At 42.0% G+C, this 16,341-nt stretch overlaps 4 protein-coding genes across 7 annotated transcripts in view; 3 read left to right on the forward strand and 1 right to left on the reverse strand.

Annotated features, from left to right (window-relative positions):
• The window catches only part of LOC113210542 (neural/ectodermal development factor IMP-L2), a 9,599-nt gene extending 5,532 nt beyond the window's left edge, over positions 1–4,067 (forward strand). Inside the window, exons 2-7 of the mRNA XM_026428595.2 lie at positions 834–947; positions 1,066–1,099; positions 1,224–1,619; positions 2,683–2,912; positions 3,214–3,346; positions 3,435–4,067. Coding sequence (XP_026284380.1) covers positions 834–947; positions 1,066–1,099; positions 1,224–1,619; positions 2,683–2,912; positions 3,214–3,346; positions 3,435–3,436 — 909 coding nt within the window. The 3' untranslated portion in view covers positions 3,437–4,067. The remainder of the gene's footprint in view (positions 1–833; positions 948–1,065; positions 1,100–1,223; positions 1,620–2,682; positions 2,913–3,213; positions 3,347–3,434) is intronic.
• On the reverse strand, positions 3,672–4,983 carry LOC113210577 (probable small nuclear ribonucleoprotein G). Its single transcript, XM_026428643.2, has 4 exons — positions 4,797–4,983; positions 4,444–4,466; positions 4,069–4,193; positions 3,672–3,981 (listed from the first exon to the last, which is right to left on the reverse strand). Exons 1-4 carry the CDS (start codon positions 4,829–4,831, stop codon positions 3,931–3,933), a joined length of 234 nt encoding a protein of 77 aa, XP_026284428.1. The 5' UTR covers positions 4,832–4,983; the 3' UTR covers positions 3,672–3,930.
• Positions 4,984–4,993: 10 nt separating this feature from the next.
• Positions 4,994–11,958, forward strand: LOC113210444 (cold shock domain-containing protein E1). 4 transcript variants are annotated; one of them, XM_026428469.2, is made up of 14 exons: positions 4,994–5,146; positions 6,331–6,801; positions 6,898–7,115; positions 7,222–7,401; positions 7,481–7,680; positions 7,765–7,972; positions 8,082–8,573; positions 8,648–8,815; positions 8,891–9,007; positions 9,087–9,277; positions 9,357–9,598; positions 9,688–9,855; positions 9,952–10,120; positions 10,215–11,958. In XM_026428469.2, exons 2-14 carry the CDS (start codon positions 6,684–6,686, stop codon positions 10,378–10,380), a joined length of 2,637 nt encoding a protein of 878 aa, XP_026284254.1. In that variant the 5' UTR covers positions 4,994–5,146; positions 6,331–6,683; the 3' UTR covers positions 10,381–11,958. The 4 variants fall into 4 exon arrangements, with proteins under 4 accessions (XP_026284254.1, XP_026284230.1, XP_026284242.1 ...); XM_026428445.2 differs by having other exon boundaries at positions 6,331–7,115; XM_026428457.2 differs by having other exon boundaries at positions 5,111–5,188; positions 6,331–7,115.
• A 1,036-nt stretch (positions 11,959–12,994) lies between these two features.
• LOC113210471 (mitochondrial DNA helicase) lies at positions 12,995–16,297 on the forward strand. The gene is made up of 10 exons (XM_026428490.2): positions 12,995–13,436; positions 13,698–13,927; positions 14,032–14,131; positions 14,210–14,428; positions 14,515–14,659; positions 14,805–14,961; positions 15,036–15,185; positions 15,298–15,486; positions 15,583–15,897; positions 16,067–16,297. The coding sequence occupies exons 1-10, from the start codon at positions 13,208–13,210 to the stop codon at positions 16,220–16,222; spliced, it is 1,890 nt and encodes a 629-aa protein (XP_026284275.1). The 5' UTR covers positions 12,995–13,207; the 3' UTR covers positions 16,223–16,297.
• Positions 16,298–16,341: the final 44 nt, after the last annotated feature.

Consider the following 16,341-nt stretch of genomic DNA (forward strand, 5'->3'; position numbering starts at 1 on the left):
CCCCCCCTTTTCCCCTCGCCCCGACCAGCACACCACCACACTGCTTCGGGGAAACGGACGCAAGGCACTTTGGCCACTTCTTTCCCCGACCCGAGAGCAAAGCGGTAGCAGTTCTCTTTCCTGCAACGATAACGCGAAGCACACGACGCCACACGCGCAGTGGTGGGGCGGGGGCGGAGCCATAGGCGCCATCCCCTTCAGTAGTCTCGTCGCATGGCATCAATTGTACCTCGCCCTCTCCGCCACACAAGGTCGGTGCAAGGGCGTCTCCGACGTGTCAGCAGGCCGGCGGGCCACAAGGCGGCCCCCAAGAAACTCGCACCACGCCGCATCCTCCCCTCCCAGCAGCAGAGCGCGCGGAGCAGCGGCCGCCGCCACCGGGACTCAGCCTGCGGATCGGAGGGTAGGCCACGCGGCGGACAGGCGTGCGTGCCGCGGCCTACCCACGCTCCGCCAGGCGCCCGGCCCGAGGCCCGGCCCCGCACCCGCGCCCGGGGCTTCAAGGGCCGACGCGCGCCCGGGTGCCGCGCTGCTACAGCAGGGCTTCGAGCACACCGCATTGTACGCACTGTTCGCTTGCGTCAGCCGGGGCGTCGTCGGCCCGGCGTCGCAGCTCGCACGACCCGAACCCCTCGAGTTCAAGGTCCCCGCCGTGCGTCTTCTTCTTTGGTGCTGGAGCACTGCCATAATGGCAGAGGCCCGACTCGTGATTTTCTCAACGTTTCAGCAGCACCTCCTCTGATGGACGAGGCTCGGGTAGTTTGAGGATTTATGTGAGAACGCGATGAAAGGCCTTCCTTCCCTTAAGCACCCGTGTTCTTTCTGGCCGCCAGATGATGTCGCCCGCCGTTCGAGTGTTCCTGGGCGCGGCCTTCCTGGGAGCCTTCCTCCGCCTAGCCGACTGCCACTTCCCCAAGATGCACCTCTCCAACAGGCTCGAGCCGCCGGTGAGTCTGCTTTCCCTGTACATCGCTTGCTGATATCGTTCTTTCTCTATCCCTCTCCCAAAACTCCCCCGCCTCTCCTCCTTCCCCTCTAATTCGTAACCCTTTGCTTCCTATTCAGATGGGACTAGGTGGAATACCAGACGGAGCTGCAGGTAAGCGACAAAGGCGACAAGCCATACTAACCGTTTGTTTCGGGGAGGTGGTGATAATTGTTTCAAACATATTTTGAAGAACCAGAATTGCAGACGAGGGTGCGTTGATGTTTGGTGTGTGTAGGCCGCGGCGGGCTCGCGCACCGCTCGCTGCAGGTGACGGCTGTCAGCCCGCCGGCGCAGGAGGTGCGCATGGGCGAGCGCCTCGAGTTGGAGTGCGAGGCCTTCGGTGGCCCGCCGCCCACCATACAGTGGCTCCGGGACGGCCAGCCCATCGGCCAGGGCATGGACGAGGCCAAGTCCCTCAACAACCTGCTGTCGGCCGAGGCGCTCAACGGCCTGGGCTCGGGCCTGACCAAGGTCACGTCCAACGTGGTGCCGCTCGAGTCGGGCATCGCCAAGGTCACCTCGCGACTCGTCATCGACTGCGCCCTGCCCGTGCACCGGGGCCTGTACTCGTGCGCGGCCGTGTCCGGCACCGACGCCGACGTGTCGCCGCCCGCCACCGTCTACGTCGAGGGTGAGTTCGACATGTCTCACGCGCATGAAAACTACTGCGCCGCGTTACAAAATGTGCGACTTTTTACGGTCCTATTAGGAGGTATATGCCTAGCCGGGAAAGTTAGAGATAATATGCATATGCCATGATAGCCAACGTCTACGAATTCCGAAAGGGAGAAAAAAAAACATTCCGCGTGGAGGGCAGCCCCTCCTCAGACTGGACCCCTTCGCTTTCACAACCGGCTGCTTTGATTCACTCTCTCGTTGCTGGGGCTTCTTGTTCGGGTTGCCTGTCCCCGGGCCGGGCAGCCGGCAGCCACCCTCGTCCCCACCCCGAGGCCACCCATGGAGCAAAACCTTGACTGTGTCTGGGCAGCGGGGGAGTCGGTGGCGGCCCGACAAACAGCGCGCAGATGTTCCGAGAACGTCAATGATTTCCTCCAACTTAAATATCGCAGAATTCTAGTAAAAGTTTAGCAAAAACATTCTCAGTGCCTCGCCGCCCTTTGACGGAGGGGGTCTGGCCCAAGGGTGGCAGCTGTGGTCTTTGGCGACTGAAAATGGCTCCACTTTCATGTCTACCCCATCGCGCATCGCGGCCCTTGTAGCACCAAACATTCAGACAACGTTCTGAGAACGCTCTTTTGGTTCCCTGAAGGTCCCGTAAACGTTCTAAGAACGATATGTGCTACAAGGGGCGTGTAACAAAAAACAAGTCCAGCTCACGCTAGTAGCCTGGATCTCTACGAGGATGAAATGATTATTCGAAACGCAGTGTGCCCTTACATGCTCATTAGCGTGCTCGATTTTGGATAATCACGAATTGAATATGTGCAATCCGACCCAATCATGCAATCTGGGTGCAAATTGTAAATTCCGTTTTGATTTGTGGTCCCCTAAAGTGGCCATTTGCACCTTTCTATAATACTGCAGTACCACACGCAGGCGGGCGGGCTTGCCTATCGCCCCTGACCACAAGGGCCTTACGGGCCGAGCGGGTAGGCAACCCGCCCGCTACAGCGGGGTGAGTCAGCCACCTGCTGGTATAGATTGCCGAGGATTGATTGTAAGTCGCGTTGCAGCGGACGGCGTGCGCAACCTGTCGGCTCTGCTGTCGGCCTGCCAGCACTCTGGGATCGCCACGCCCCCCCGCATCACAAACTTCGCCTCGTTCGTCATGGACGTGTCGGGGACGGACATCACCCTGCCCTGCAGCGCTGAGGGCAGCCCTAGGCCCGCCGTCTTCTGGAAGGACAACAACAACCAGCTCATCGCGCCAAGCGGGCCGGGCGCTCGCCGCAACCGTTACAAGGCACGTGGAACAGACGGGCGATAAAGACCTAGTGGTTGGTCATGGTCACATCATAGTTAAAGCTGAAGCCCCACGCCACTTTCAAGACACTGCAAAAAAAAATGTTACATGGACAAAAAAAAACACACACACACACGAAGTGACAAACATTTGGTCACAGTTGTATTTTTGTAGTTTTAAATATAACGTGGAATTTTTCAGTACGGTGGATTAGAAAGAGGCGCGGTGTCGAATCCTATGGGTTCACCTCGATGTGATGGAATAAATTGACCACTGGCACTAACCTAAGGTATGCTTACAGATCCTCCCTAACGGGTCCCTGATGATCCTCAAGGTCCGCTGGAGCGACATGGGTGTCTTTACCTGCGTCGCTCAAAGCGAAACGGGGCGGGATAACGCCACTACCTTCGTGTATCCTCTCTCTGCAGAGAAATGTGAGTTTCGCTTTAAATGTATGCCTGTAAATATGATTACAGTTTCTCGATAGGAAAATCATTGTGATTTCTTTCTGTTTCAGAATAGGATGAGCTGGAGAGAAAAAAAAATAGTTTGAGGAATTTTGAAGAGAAACAATGACTTCCAATTTTGTAGATTCCAGCTCCACAGTATGTAACATACAATGTACACCATGTACAACTAATGTATCAGTAATAAAGGACATGTAAATTTCCCACTTAACAAGTGTTGAGGATATTGTTTCAACATGGTAGTTTCAGTTTAGCCTAGCTACCACCAACAACTTAAGAAAACAAAAATAAGTACATCTTACACAAAATTATTTATTGAAAAATTGTACACAAGGTAGCAAGCATGAGTTGATATGATTAAGTAAATAAGAAAAATGCTTTTGTATCATTCCACTAAAGAAAAGTTTTCTGAGTAAATCTGTGGTATTAAATTTGAATGAGAACAATGAGATCACAAAATCAATCACAACAGATGGAATTGTACACATTTTACGGATCAGAAAATGCAGATAGCGATATTGTATTTACATTGTAGTTATAAATTGATGAACCTATATTCTATCCAGTGATTCTAACATGATGATACTATTTCCTCTGATCACCTGGAACAAACAAAATTGTGTCAATAGTAGTTTAAGAGTAAGTGCAAAACATGCTAAGAACTAGAAATATAAATACATGAAACATACCACCATGCCAATATCCTTTTTAGTTCCATCCTTGCAGACCTCAACAGTTTCATCAACAACGAAGTTCATGAATGGGTCGAAGCCTCTCAGGAACCCAATGACATGCCTCCCACCATTCAGCTTCACTAAAATATTAAGGAAACATAAATAGATTAAAAAGCAGAAACATGAGGATGGATTCACAATCAAATACGCCAAGCCAGACTAAGGGGTAAAAGAGCTCTCTTGTGCTTTCTTGACGGTAGCATCACAATTATTTTTTTTTAATTATATACTGAGAGCGTTTCTGTTGTGAATCCACCTTGTATAGTAAATCTGTAAGAAGTTTAATTTGACTTGATATTTTAACACGTTGATGCTCCAACTTATACATACATGATAATTTCTTGTCCATATATCTGAAAAAGATAAAAACAAAATTTTCAATGGAAATGATCACAAGATGTTGGCAGTTGTTGGTATGGCTGGACTACACGAAAACTTTGTGCAGGGCCGATAGAGGTGTTGTTAACCTCCAAATGCATAATGGACCAGGAATAGAGAGGGTACAGTAGTGGGCTTAGTAGCGTTACTTGGGGCGGACACAGAGCACAAGACATAAGTAAAACAATGTTTAGGGCATTAAATAAATCTAAAAGGTCGAAGTAAACAAAGATTAAACCAGCGGAACGCAATGAGGTACCGGTGTGCGAGGATTAACAACAAAATATATAAGACACACTACTCACTTTTTCAATTCTGGGGGGTGAGCTTTGTTACTCATTGTCGATCCGTTTTCACTTAGACGGTAGTAGCAAGGAAGAACCGAGATCAGAAACAACACTTTTCAAAAACGGAACGCACTGACGACGATCGCACCAAAACCAAAACCAAAGCCGCCGCGTTCACCGCCTTGCAATAGATGGCAACAACTGAGAATGCACTTGGCGGAACTAACTGAAGTTGGCTGTACTGCTCGCTGTGTTGCCTACCTTTGCGCCTTGCAGGAGTCGTGCTGCCGCCGCTCGCCGCTGTTCCGCCGCTGATGTCTGTTGACATTCAAAATGGCGGCATGTCGTCAGTGCTGTGCTGTGTCGTGGTGAGTCAGACATTTCAATTGCTCACTAATTCTGGCCATTTTGTAAGTGTTTCTCCCCGTGTTCGCATTTCGACGTCCTTGAAGCGTTTAGTAGAGATACTATGGACCCTGCTGAACGCGATGGGCTGAACATCATTCGAATCCTTTTGTGGGTGCATAGGCCTAAAGTGATTCCTGAACCAGTCTAGGCTAAGCGCCACTCTTTTTTTTTTCTTCAGCTGAATTGGTAAATTACAGATGATCACTAATAACTGTTCGTAGTAGAAGTCTGAATTGTCAGTAAAGAGCGGGCTGGCCAGAAGCCAAATTTGTTTAAATGAACCATAGCACATTAAAGTGACTTCTTTTGCGTGGCCTCCTTTGTTTCACCAGTTCTAAACCTCCCAAGTCTACACACTTTCGAGCTTGCGGCTCTTGCGGCTGTCTATCTTTTAACAGGAACCTCACGAGTCTGGAACTGTGATACTTGGCTTGAGTCAGGCTAGAATTTAATTTAGGCCGCATCGGCATTCAAAACTAGCTTGTAAACGATTGGTCTATGTCATAACTCGACGTCCTGTAGCGAAAGAGCTCGAGTGTGAGAGGCCTCCGGTCGGTAAACGGTCCGGTAATTCATCTTAAAATTTTAATGGTCTGATAAAAATATCTTTTATTATCGAGAATTTCTAAAATGACAAAATATGTCCTATTTTGTGAGTTTTAATTTCGTTCAATGTTTACTTAAATAATGGACTTCATCACAAACTGCGCCGCCGACTGAATCCTGTTAGGTTAATTTTGACATACCAATCAAACATGATTTATGAAACAAAAATTTGTCCCATGCACCCTCTTAATGGAATTATTAATTCATATTTGATGCTAAACTTTGGTAACCGTTTACAGCTGGAAACTTGATGTGATTTCCTTCCCTAATGATTTTCTAATGATGTTGTGAAATTTAATTTTATTCAATTACTCTTGTTTCACAATATTTTTCTTAAATTATATTCACCTGTAAATTTTTATGGAACAGTGTGAATGTTTTGAATTCCTGGCTAGACTATCCTTAAATTTTGGTTATTCAAACACCCATCTCATGTGCAGATCTATTTTTCATAACTCCAGTTGATCCACCCTGTGGTTGAGACATGAAAGAAAATTAAAGTTTTGTATTAATGAGTGTTTGTTTTTGTTTGTTTCAGCTTGTGTAACTGTTAGACTAGGAAACTTGAAGCAACGATCAAGTATTAAAAGGCCAAACACAATCCGCACCCAGCACGCATTGAGGACATCTGAGGATTTTTTCCATCTTTTCTTTTACAATACAAATGAATTTTAAAGCCAGTAGCGTTAATTTTTTTTGCATCGTAAAAGAAACTATGTCAAATTAATTAGACTTGTGTTGGACTGATAAAGCACTTCAGTGCTGATTTGTTGTTTTTGTGTATGTTGTACTTTTACGCACGAAGTGCGGCACTTTGAGCAGTCACGTCTTGTATACAAAGAACTGTTCTGTGATAAAGCTACTTTTAAGCCCAAGTTATTGTAACACGCAATGTCCAGCGATCCTCAGTGGAAGTCTTTCCAGCCGTCAACCATGGACTCTGACACGGCAATTCTGGACTTTAAGACCCTGTCAATATCATCTCCGAATGGATCACCTTATAACAATGGTGCAAATGGAAGCAGTAATCATGGCCACTACAACCACTATCCACAAAATTATGGTTCAAGTGGAGGTAGTAGCTTTCCCATTGGCACTTTCACAGGAAGGGAAGGAAATGACGGATCCTTCAATGGTGACAACAACACAAACAGCAGCAGCAACTCCAACAGCTTTAACCAATCACAGCCGCGAGAGCGAGAACGAGAACGAGAGCGAGACCAGCGAGAACCACAGCAGTCGCAACAGCAGCAACAACAGAATAACTCGGATGGGGCTTATCAAAGTGCTACCAGGGAAACTGGAATTATTGAAAAACTTTTGGTGAGCTTATCGCATCTACTGCTTTAATTTTATTTAGTATTACAGAGTCTTATTTGACTTTTTAAATGCTTTCTTTTTTCTTTTTATTTTGTCTTTTTCATTACAGCATTCATATGGCTTCATTCAATGCTGTGAAAGGCAAGCTCGCCTTTTCTTCCACTTTAGCCAGTTTAGTGGAAACATTGAACATTTGAAAATTGGTGATCCTGTGGAATTTGAAATGACCTATGACCGACGCACTGGCAAACCTATTGCTAGTTTCATCACCAAGATTGCACCAGAAGTGGTTTGTGCTATAATGAAATTATCTCTAGCTTGTTTACACTCCAGATCCAACCTATTCACACATCTTGGGTATTTTGCAGGTTTTGAGCGAAGAGCGCGTTACTGGTAATGTCACTACAGAAATAAGGTCTGATGGACAAGGTGGAGAGACTCAGGGTCGAATCAGCTATGAAAATAGAGGGGAGTGCTTTTTCCTGCCCTACAACAAAGATGATGTTGAAGGAAATGTAACTCTACGTTCAGGTGATAAAGTCAGCTTTCAAATTGCAGCAAATCCAAGGTATAATGGTGTAAAGCTGTTCTTTTACAACCTTTAATGGTGCCCAACAACTCAATCCCAACTAACTGTGTTCTATTTTGGCAGGGGTAACCTTGGAGCTTCACACGTGCGTTTGGAGAATCCTGCACACCCAGTTAGATATCAGGGCGTTGTGTGTTCCATGAAGGAGAGTTTTGGTTTTATTGAAAGAGCTGATGTAGTGAAAGAAATATTCTTTCATTTCTCAGAATCTAAGAACAAAGAAGAAATTAGGCTTGGGGATGATGTTGAATTTACAATTCAAACAAGAAATGTAAGATGTTAAAATTTAATGTAACATTTTCTGTAATTTTTTCTTACTTTCCTAATTACTCTTTTTTTTGTGATAGCCGTGATCTAATTTAAGTATGTTTTTCTATCAGGGCAAAGAAGTTGCTTGCAATATAACTGTCCTCCCTCGTGGCTCTATTATATTTGAGGATGTTAATGATGAAATTATGAAGGGGCAAGTTTTGAAGCCTTTAGAAAGAGGTCAAAATGTAAGGCATCAGAATGATCCTTTACCTGGTAGAATCAAATACCGTGCTGCAGATCATTCAGAGTCTGAAGTAGCTTTTGGTGACAAAGATCAGAAGGGTGACTTCACGCTTAAACATGGTGACTGGGTTAGTTTCCGGCTTGCCATTGATAGACGTGACGGTTTGAAAAGAGCAACAGATATCTCCCTCCTCGACGAATCCTTTAATGTATCTGGTGAACGGCGTGAGCAAGGGGTTGTGACTGCAGTGAAGGATGGCTATGGTTTTTTGAGATGCGTCGAAAGAGAACCAAAACTATTCTTCCATTTCAGTGAGGTACTCAATGTAGATAAAGATGTGTCTGTTGGTGATGAAGTGGAGTTCACTATGATCCAGGTATTTCTTATTTTCCTGATTGTTCTTGTCAGCTCTTGGAAAACATTTGTCACTTGTCTCTGAATTCTTCACAGGACCAAGCCTCCTCATTTTCCCACATGCGTCAGCGAGCAATTCGCATTAAGCACTTGTCTCCTCATACTGTCAAGTTTGAAAATGTGATGGAGCAGAATGTCAGTGGCAGTGTAACAAAGGATGTTTTACCAGGTTATTGGAACCAACGCAGTCCATCTAAGAACCAGGTATTTATTTTACTTTTGGTCTTGATTAGTTTCAGTCAAAATCGGTTTAAGCACAAATTTCTCCTTCTTTGACAGTCTAATGATAAGACTGATCCAGGAACTATAACATACACTGTGAATGATGGAAAAAAGACAATCTCCTATTCTTTAAAAGACTGCGATCACAAATGTCTACCGAAAGTAGGAGATCAGGTAATTATCCTAATCTTTCATCCAACTGCTAACTGGAACTGAAATGTAGGCTCATACTTCAACCAATTTTGATTCCAAGGTGGAGTTTGATATCGCTCAAGTTAAGCGTAATAAAGAATTGGTAGCAATTAACGTTCGTGTCAGCCAGAGGGCGGCAAGCGGCGATCGAGGTGATGGGCAACTACACCAGGGGTATATTGCTGCATTGAAAGATGGCTATGGTTTTATTGAAAACTTGGCTCACGATATGGAAGTGTTCTTCCATTTTAGGTGAATATTGCCTGTGTAGTGTTATTAACAGTAAATGTAATTGATTGATTTATTATTTAATCTATCCTTTGTTTTCCAGTAACCTTGATGGAGATGCCAATAAACTTGAACTTGGTTTTGAAGTTGAATTCACATTGAACATTAGAGGCACATCAGGTACTTGCATGTCTGCCGAGAATGTCAAAGTCTTACCGAAAGGCACTCTGAAAGCTCCAACAGTGCTCCCTGATGTTTTGGATGGGAAGGTAGTCAGGCCCCTGCGGTCAGTTAACCCAGAGCAGGATCAATATGCTGGTCTTATTGAAGCTAGTACAGAAACAGGTAATGCATACATTAAAAACCTCAATTGTGATTCAATTTCTTCTGAACCTTCATGTATTTTTTTTATGTATGTCAATATTAACTTACAGAAGGAGAGAAGGGTGCAGAATATGAATTTGGTATAACAAGCCTCACAAACAAGAGAGAGTTGCTACAAGTTGGTGACCCTGTTAATTTCCAAGTGGACAGCCAAGGTCGGGCAGCCAATGTTGCTGCTATTAGAAAGAAGCGACGGGCCACTGTAGATTCTGTTAAAGGTATGTCATTGTAAAAGGGGTCTTTTTTTACATTGTTTCTTTATATTCCATTACAACTTACTCATTCTGTTCCTATTGTAACTTTCCATTTTTTAGGGCTATTTGGTTTCCTAGCATATGAAGTTGAAGAAGGCAAAAAACTTTTCTTCCACATGTCAGAGGTTAAGGAAAATGCTACCTTGCAGGCCGGAGACACAGTAGACTTTGTCCTTGTCACAAATCATCGCACAGGCAAATCATCCGCTTGCAATGTCACCAAAGTGTGGTAGGTGTTAAAATATAGCCAAGCTGCAATAATATTTTTAATCAAGTGTGTCATGTCAAATTTTGATTGTTTTCTGCCTTTTCTTTTGTAACAGTGAAAATACTCAAAGACCAGAGCGCCTGATTAGCCGCTTGCGAACAACATCAGTAGATGATACTGGTCCAAAGCTTACAGTTTTACGACAGCCTAAAGGACCTGATGGCACAAAGGGATTCACTATTGTCCGTGTCCCAAGGTTGCCTGGTGTTGGTGTGGAATAATGGAAGGAAACTTGGTATCCTTTCCCTTGTAACTTTTTGTTGCGCCTGCCCTCTCATTTTAACTGATACTTTTTGGGTCTTGTACATGCTTCTGTTCAAGCATCAAAATTATTGAATAAAGTAAACCAAACTATAATTTTTTCTGTCAGTGGAGTAAGTGCTTGGTTTGATGCAGTTCACATTCAATAAATACCTTAGGATTATTATTTTAATTTCAATGAACTCAGTTTGGTTTATCTTAATAATTGCATGTGGTGAAAGTGAAGTGATCTTCACTTTTGTTTTTCACATGAAATGTTGATTGTGGCATTTAGACTGTCATTGACTTCTAATTGTTGAGCAACCAAGACCTGACTGCCATGCAAGTCATAAACACTTGCTTTTGTGAAAAGGTGTAGCTTTAATGTTACTTTGTAGTTGGGACTATTTTATTTGCTCTATTGAAATATGAAATGTGTACCGATGAGTCTTATTATTACGACCTTGATTAAGTCATTAAAGAAGTTAAATCATTGTGAGCAAAATACAAATAAAACCTTTTGTACTGAAGCAGAAGCTCTTTCGTGTCATTAACCAACGACACTGACTTCAGCTGATATTCCATCTTGTGCCTAGCTTGAGTTGAAAGAAAGGAAACTATCTGCTCAACATTAGTGTTGTATGTGTATGCATGTGTGAGAATGTGCGTGTGTGTATGTATGGTGCTTGTCAGCATCAAGGCCAAGGTTGCCTTGACCTTTATTCTGACACTCACAGAATCATCTCCCTTTAAATCACTCACTTGTACATTAAATGTGCATATTTGTATTCTAAGTAATGAAGAGATAAATCAATTAATGTAGTGGGTCAAATTCAATGCCTACACATTCATCTTTTTATTTTAATAAAGAACATGGGAAGTAAAGGAGACTTCTTGAATGGCACTTCACTGCTTGTTTATTGATCAATAATGTGTTTGGAGGATCCTTTCTTTCTATGTTCTGCTCTGGACCAAAACTACAGTAAAACCTGTTGGTCTGTATGTTTTACTGTGTACATTTAAGCCTATTATTCAGTTGCCTGTAGCTTTTTAGTAAGGACTTGAGGTGTGATTTTATTTCTTGGTAAATCACAATTTTCAAAGACGGCTGTATATTTTCAGCTACACCCTAATTACCCCTGAACACATTATTTTTTACAACTTGAGAACATTTTGTGTTGACTACCAAATGTTCTTGTGTTTGCTCCCAGTCATGTACATTTTGACAACTAAAACGTGATAGTAGACAAATAGCAGTCGTTTCTATAGTCATAGCTTCCCAGCTTGATTTGACGTGGATGGAAATATGGTGAAATTGACATTTCTGGGATTTCTCATTTTGGTACGTCTTTTGTAGACAGTTGTACATGAGGATTTGTCCAGTAAATTTGTTTTCTCGATATGCATGCTACATTTTTTTACTTTGAAACAAAGCAGTACAAATGGAAGTAAATTATTCAAAATGATGGTATTCTTGAGAAATGATTTCATTGTACTGCATACTATACTTGTACATTATTGGTTTGGATTGATCAAAATAAAATGTTATTGGATTGGTATGCAAGCCTTCTCTATACAAAGATTTGGAACAGAACATGCAAATTTCCTTTTAGAAATTGAACTCAAAAATAAAAAACAAATGCAGTTGCAACTGAGAAGTTTATTCAAACTAGCCATGTAACATAAGTGTTACCATGATGGAATTTCTTCAACACCAGGAGGTGGAGGTGGTCTGCCAAACATGGCAGACCGGTCCCGAAACCTGGTGAGCCTTGCTACTTCAGAGTCTTCATACATTTTTGCAACAGCAGGAATGAGGGCTGCGAGGGTCATCCGAAATGCATTCTGTAGCGTGATGTAGCTACCCAGATACTTTGGCCATGTCATCGACATCTGCAACAGAATTAAACATTAAACTTGGGAAGTGATAAAAATGTGCCATTTTAGTAACATGGAAAGCAAAAAATTGCTAACTTTTTAGTTTAAGGGAATTTTTCCACTCTCTAGTGTGAGACCAGTCGGCGTAAATGGCCCAAACTGTGATAGCTGGGAATACAACTGAAGGCCAGTAACGTTGTAGGGCCCAGCCGAAAGGAATCCCGGACATAGATGGTCCTGTAAGACAAGCATGGAGAGTTAAATGATTAAAAAGGGCAAGGGTAGTAGAACATAACCTTAGACTATGACAAGCTTAAGTTTCCAAGAAGTGTTAGACACACAAAACACTTCAATGACACTTGCAACTGAAGTTTTGATTAGTCCTACAGCAGTAGTAGGCGCAGAACGAAATATGAAGTGGATTATTCGATGATTTACGGGGTAAATACACGTTAACACCTAATATTACATAATGATTAATTATCGGTTTTCAGGTCCTCACATCAAAAAATAGATGAAATTCGAAGAAAGGTGGATGGACAGTAAATTCAAACACAACACGATTTTCTTTACCTCTAAAAAACCTATGGGTGTTTCGCTCTTTCCTCCTTTTCGTGATTTCTTTCACTTCTAACGATCTCCGAAAAACAGCAGTAGCAGAAAGCTAGAAGGTGTGATATGAGAACATTTTGTTCTCTTGGTAATTCTCAAATATGAGAATGTTACAGTCTAAAAGAAGTGCGGGAGGGCGCGCGTGCTTTTGTTCACAATCACTTAAAAATACTGTCTGCAAATGAAGATGTTAAAATTGACAAAGTAGTTTTCGACTTGAAATGAACACTTGTTCACTTTCACCTGTACTATGAAAAAACATTTCAATTAAGCCTGGTTTAGCTTGCTTTAGCTTCAAATTGAAGCATTATCTGGACAATGGAAGTGCCGCGGCGGTTTTTGCGCGCTATAGCTCGTGGTAAAAGTGGAGTTCGTCACTTCAGCAAAGTTGTTTGCTCAGTACCCGAAAATCCCAGCACTAATGATTTCAAAAAGGTGCTTACCGAGATGGATTTGTTATATGTGGACGGATATACTTGTGTTCAATCAGAATGTAAACTCTGCTCCTTAAAATCGCCGGGTAATCTCTACATAAACAAAACAACAGGTATTTTTAAAATGTTATTTCTAACATCTCCTTATGCTGGAATCATAATAAAATATTAATCTTTGCTCGTATCTATTTGTGAATGACGGCATTGTCGGCATTTATTGTAATAAATTTAAGCATAATTTCTAACATCTCCTTATGCTGGAATCATAATAAAATATTAATCTTTGCTCGTATCTATTTGTGAATGACGGCATTGTCGGCATTTATTGTAATAAATTTAAGCATAATTTTTACCAACAACAATGATGATTTCAGGATTCTTTACCTGTGTCAAATGTAAGAATTATGGTGAGTGGACATCATTACGGAAGTTTTACGTTATGGCCAAGAAAGGAATGAAGAAAGATGAGTTATTGGATCTTAAATCACCTCTGAATGGTATTAAGCCATATCCCAAAGAGCTTACGCTCAAAGAAAGTCTCTGCGCTCTTGATTCCAAATCAGATGATGAGATTAACAAACTAGTTCAACAGTTTAGTCTGCCTGTAAGTTAAGAGAACGTTATTCCTTCTTTTTCTCCTAGGCTTAATAAACATGTAAATTTTCTTTTCCTAAAAAAAAAATGACTGGTATTTAATTTTTTATTTAGAATGGAAGTTGTGCTGTTCTCAAGCAGATTGGAGCTCTAGTGGACTCCACAACAGCCTCAATGTTTTTCCCTTTTCGGTCTATCGATAATGTTATTGCTGGTAAGCGTACACAAAGCTCATCCTATCTGTTATTAAGTTAAATGAAAAATACTTTTATGACATGGTTTCCTCCCACAGGTTACCGAGTGCTCTGTAGAGATTCAGGAGAAGAAACTACATTGCTGGGTGCTGAACATTCTGGTCTCATCACATTTTACCCAGAAAGACTGAATTTAAATAAACAATCAAATAAACATGCCAAAGCCATCAGTTCTGCAGTATTGGTCATATCTATTGTAGATGCTCTAGCATTGGCAACGTCTGGAACTAATAGTCATATTATTTGTCTACCACATGGTTATGATAATCCTAATTTTTTGTCTTATTTTGAAGATTTGTTGTCAATGTAGGAACTTTAAGAAGTTTTGTTTGTATTGTCACAGGCATTAGTATGTTGCCCATTGAGATATTGCCAATGCTTGAAAATTATTCCAAAATTACTTTTTGGTTTCGAAATTGTGTGGGCATATGGGATGCCATCCGTTGTTTTTCAGCAAAGCTCAACCCTAAACGGTGTTATGCCGTTAAGTAAGTTTCTGTTCCACCAATTCTCGTTTCCTATCAGTTCTGTACTGTATTAAGTAGAGAAAAACAAATCATTTTGTCAGCAGTGTGTTTGGTTTGAGTTTCCTTTGTGTAATGTAGACTTCTTTTATGCTTACTTCAATCCTAGGCCCAATGCCAATATTCCCAGTGCAATGAATGCGTTTGAAAATTCTGAGAATTTGGTCTCAATATTATCTGATGCAAGACCATTGCATGTCGAAGATGTCACTTCTTTCAAAAGTTTACGAGCAGAAGTTATGTCTGAGCTTTCAAACATTGGAAAGGTAAGTTGCTGTCAGTTAGCAGGTACATCGTTTCTGTCTCTCTATTTATGTTAACTACACATCTGATATTACAGGTTGAAGGAATCAAATGGAGATGCTTTCCCCAGCTAAATAACTTATTGAAAGGTTTCAGGAGAGGTGAACTGACTGTCCTTTCGGGATCTACTGGAAGTGGAAAGACTACTTTGATGAGCCAGTACTCCCTTGATCTGGCTGAGCAAGGGGTAGGTGTGGACTTTATGACCAAGCAGCACTATTTATCAGAAGAGGAAGCAAGGGAGCATGTTAAGAAATGTTATGATTGTAAACAAATTAATTTGTTAAATTATATTACAGGTAAATACTTTGTGGGGTAGTTTTGAAATACCAAATCATAGATTAGCTCGCACTCTGCTTACTCAATTGGCTGGATTACCACTTCATGACCACATGGGTCGTTTTGATGAGTTTGCTGACAAGTTAGAGAAATTACCCATGTATTTTATGAAATTACATGGCCAGCATTCTCTTGAAAAAGTTATGCAGGTAACAAGAAGGATTTTCTCATCAAATTTGTTTCAATAATTTGGCTATGGATATGTTAAACTGGTGAACTGATTTGTCCTGATTCACTTTTATCAGGTTTTGGAGCATGCTCAATATGTTTATGACATTGGACATGTCATAATAGACACTGTTCAGTTTATGATGGGTGTAAGTGAGGATTCCAGTGGTGTGGATCGATTTTGGAGACAAGACAATATTATTGCTGCCTTTCGTAGCTTTGCAACTCTTCACAACTGCCATGTAACACTAGTCATTCATCCTCGGAAAGAACGGCCTGGCGAGCATCTTGGCCTTAACTCTGTATTCGGAGGTGCAAAAGCTACGCAAGAAGCTGACAATGTCCTCATGCTACAAGACTATAGGGAAAGCAAGGGTGGTTTGTTTTTGAAGGTACATAATCACATCCTTCAATTTCTGTTGCTATAGCGGTGATAATTGCACTCTGACTTGTCAGTTAAACCTTTAAGGGCTGTTTTTTTGGGGGGTGCTTCGGCACAAATGAACTGTCCTGACCTGTTAATAATTTTATTAATACAACAATTCGTTGAAATTGTTCCAGATATTGAAGAATCGATTTTGCGGAGAAGTTGGAAGAGTACCACTAGAATTTAATAAAGAGTCATTAAGGTTTACACAGCAGAAAATCTTCTCTCCTGTGACTGCAGGAAATGATGGAAAAGATAATCCATGGCGCAAATTGAATGTTCTTGGTTAAGTAATGAGGATTATTTGTATTTTCTGACTTTGTAGGATAACAAATTAAATGTGATATTAAATCAAAGTGCCGTCATTTGGAATTTTTAAATCTACATTTTAAGTAAGGTAAAAGCTGTT

The sequence above is a fragment of the Frankliniella occidentalis genome, unplaced genomic scaffold (assembly GCF_000697945.3).
Source record: "Frankliniella occidentalis isolate FOCC.00 unplaced genomic scaffold, Focc_3.1 Scaffold177, whole genome shotgun sequence".
In the NCBI taxonomy this organism is placed as follows: Eukaryota; Metazoa; Arthropoda; class Insecta; order Thysanoptera; family Thripidae; genus Frankliniella; species Frankliniella occidentalis.

Excerpts from the sequence above, each read along its gene's own strand:
- LOC113210471 (XM_026428490.2), top strand. The coding sequence starts at position 13,208 with ATGGAAGTGCCGCGGCGGTTTTTGCGCGCTATAGCTCGTGGTAAAAGT. Across the intron at positions 14,429-14,514 it reads TATTATTTGTCTACCACATG|GCATTAGTATGTTGCCCATT; the intron begins GTTATGATAATC and ends GTATTGTCACAG. Across the intron at positions 15,898-16,066 it reads AGGGTGGTTTGTTTTTGAAG|ATATTGAAGAATCGATTTTG; the intron begins GTACATAATCAC and ends AAATTGTTCCAG.
- LOC113210444 (XM_026428445.2), top strand. The coding sequence starts at position 6,684 with ATGTCCAGCGATCCTCAGTGGAAGTCTTTCCAGCCGTCAACCATGGAC. Across the intron at positions 9,278-9,356 it reads GAAGTGTTCTTCCATTTTAG|TAACCTTGATGGAGATGCCA; the intron begins GTGAATATTGCC and ends TTTGTTTTCCAG. Across the intron at positions 9,599-9,687 it reads TGAAGCTAGTACAGAAACAG|AAGGAGAGAAGGGTGCAGAA; the intron begins GTAATGCATACA and ends ATTAACTTACAG.
- LOC113210577 (XM_026428643.2), bottom strand. The coding sequence starts at position 4,831 with ATGAGTAACAAAGCTCACCCCCCAGAATTGAAAAA. Across the intron at positions 4,194-4,443 it reads TATGGACAAGAAATTATCAT|TGAAGCTGAATGGTGGGAGG; the intron begins GTATGTATAAGT and ends TTAATATTTTAG. Across the intron at positions 3,982-4,068 it reads AAAAGGATATTGGCATGGTG|GTGATCAGAGGAAATAGTAT; the intron begins GTATGTTTCATG and ends TGTTTGTTCCAG.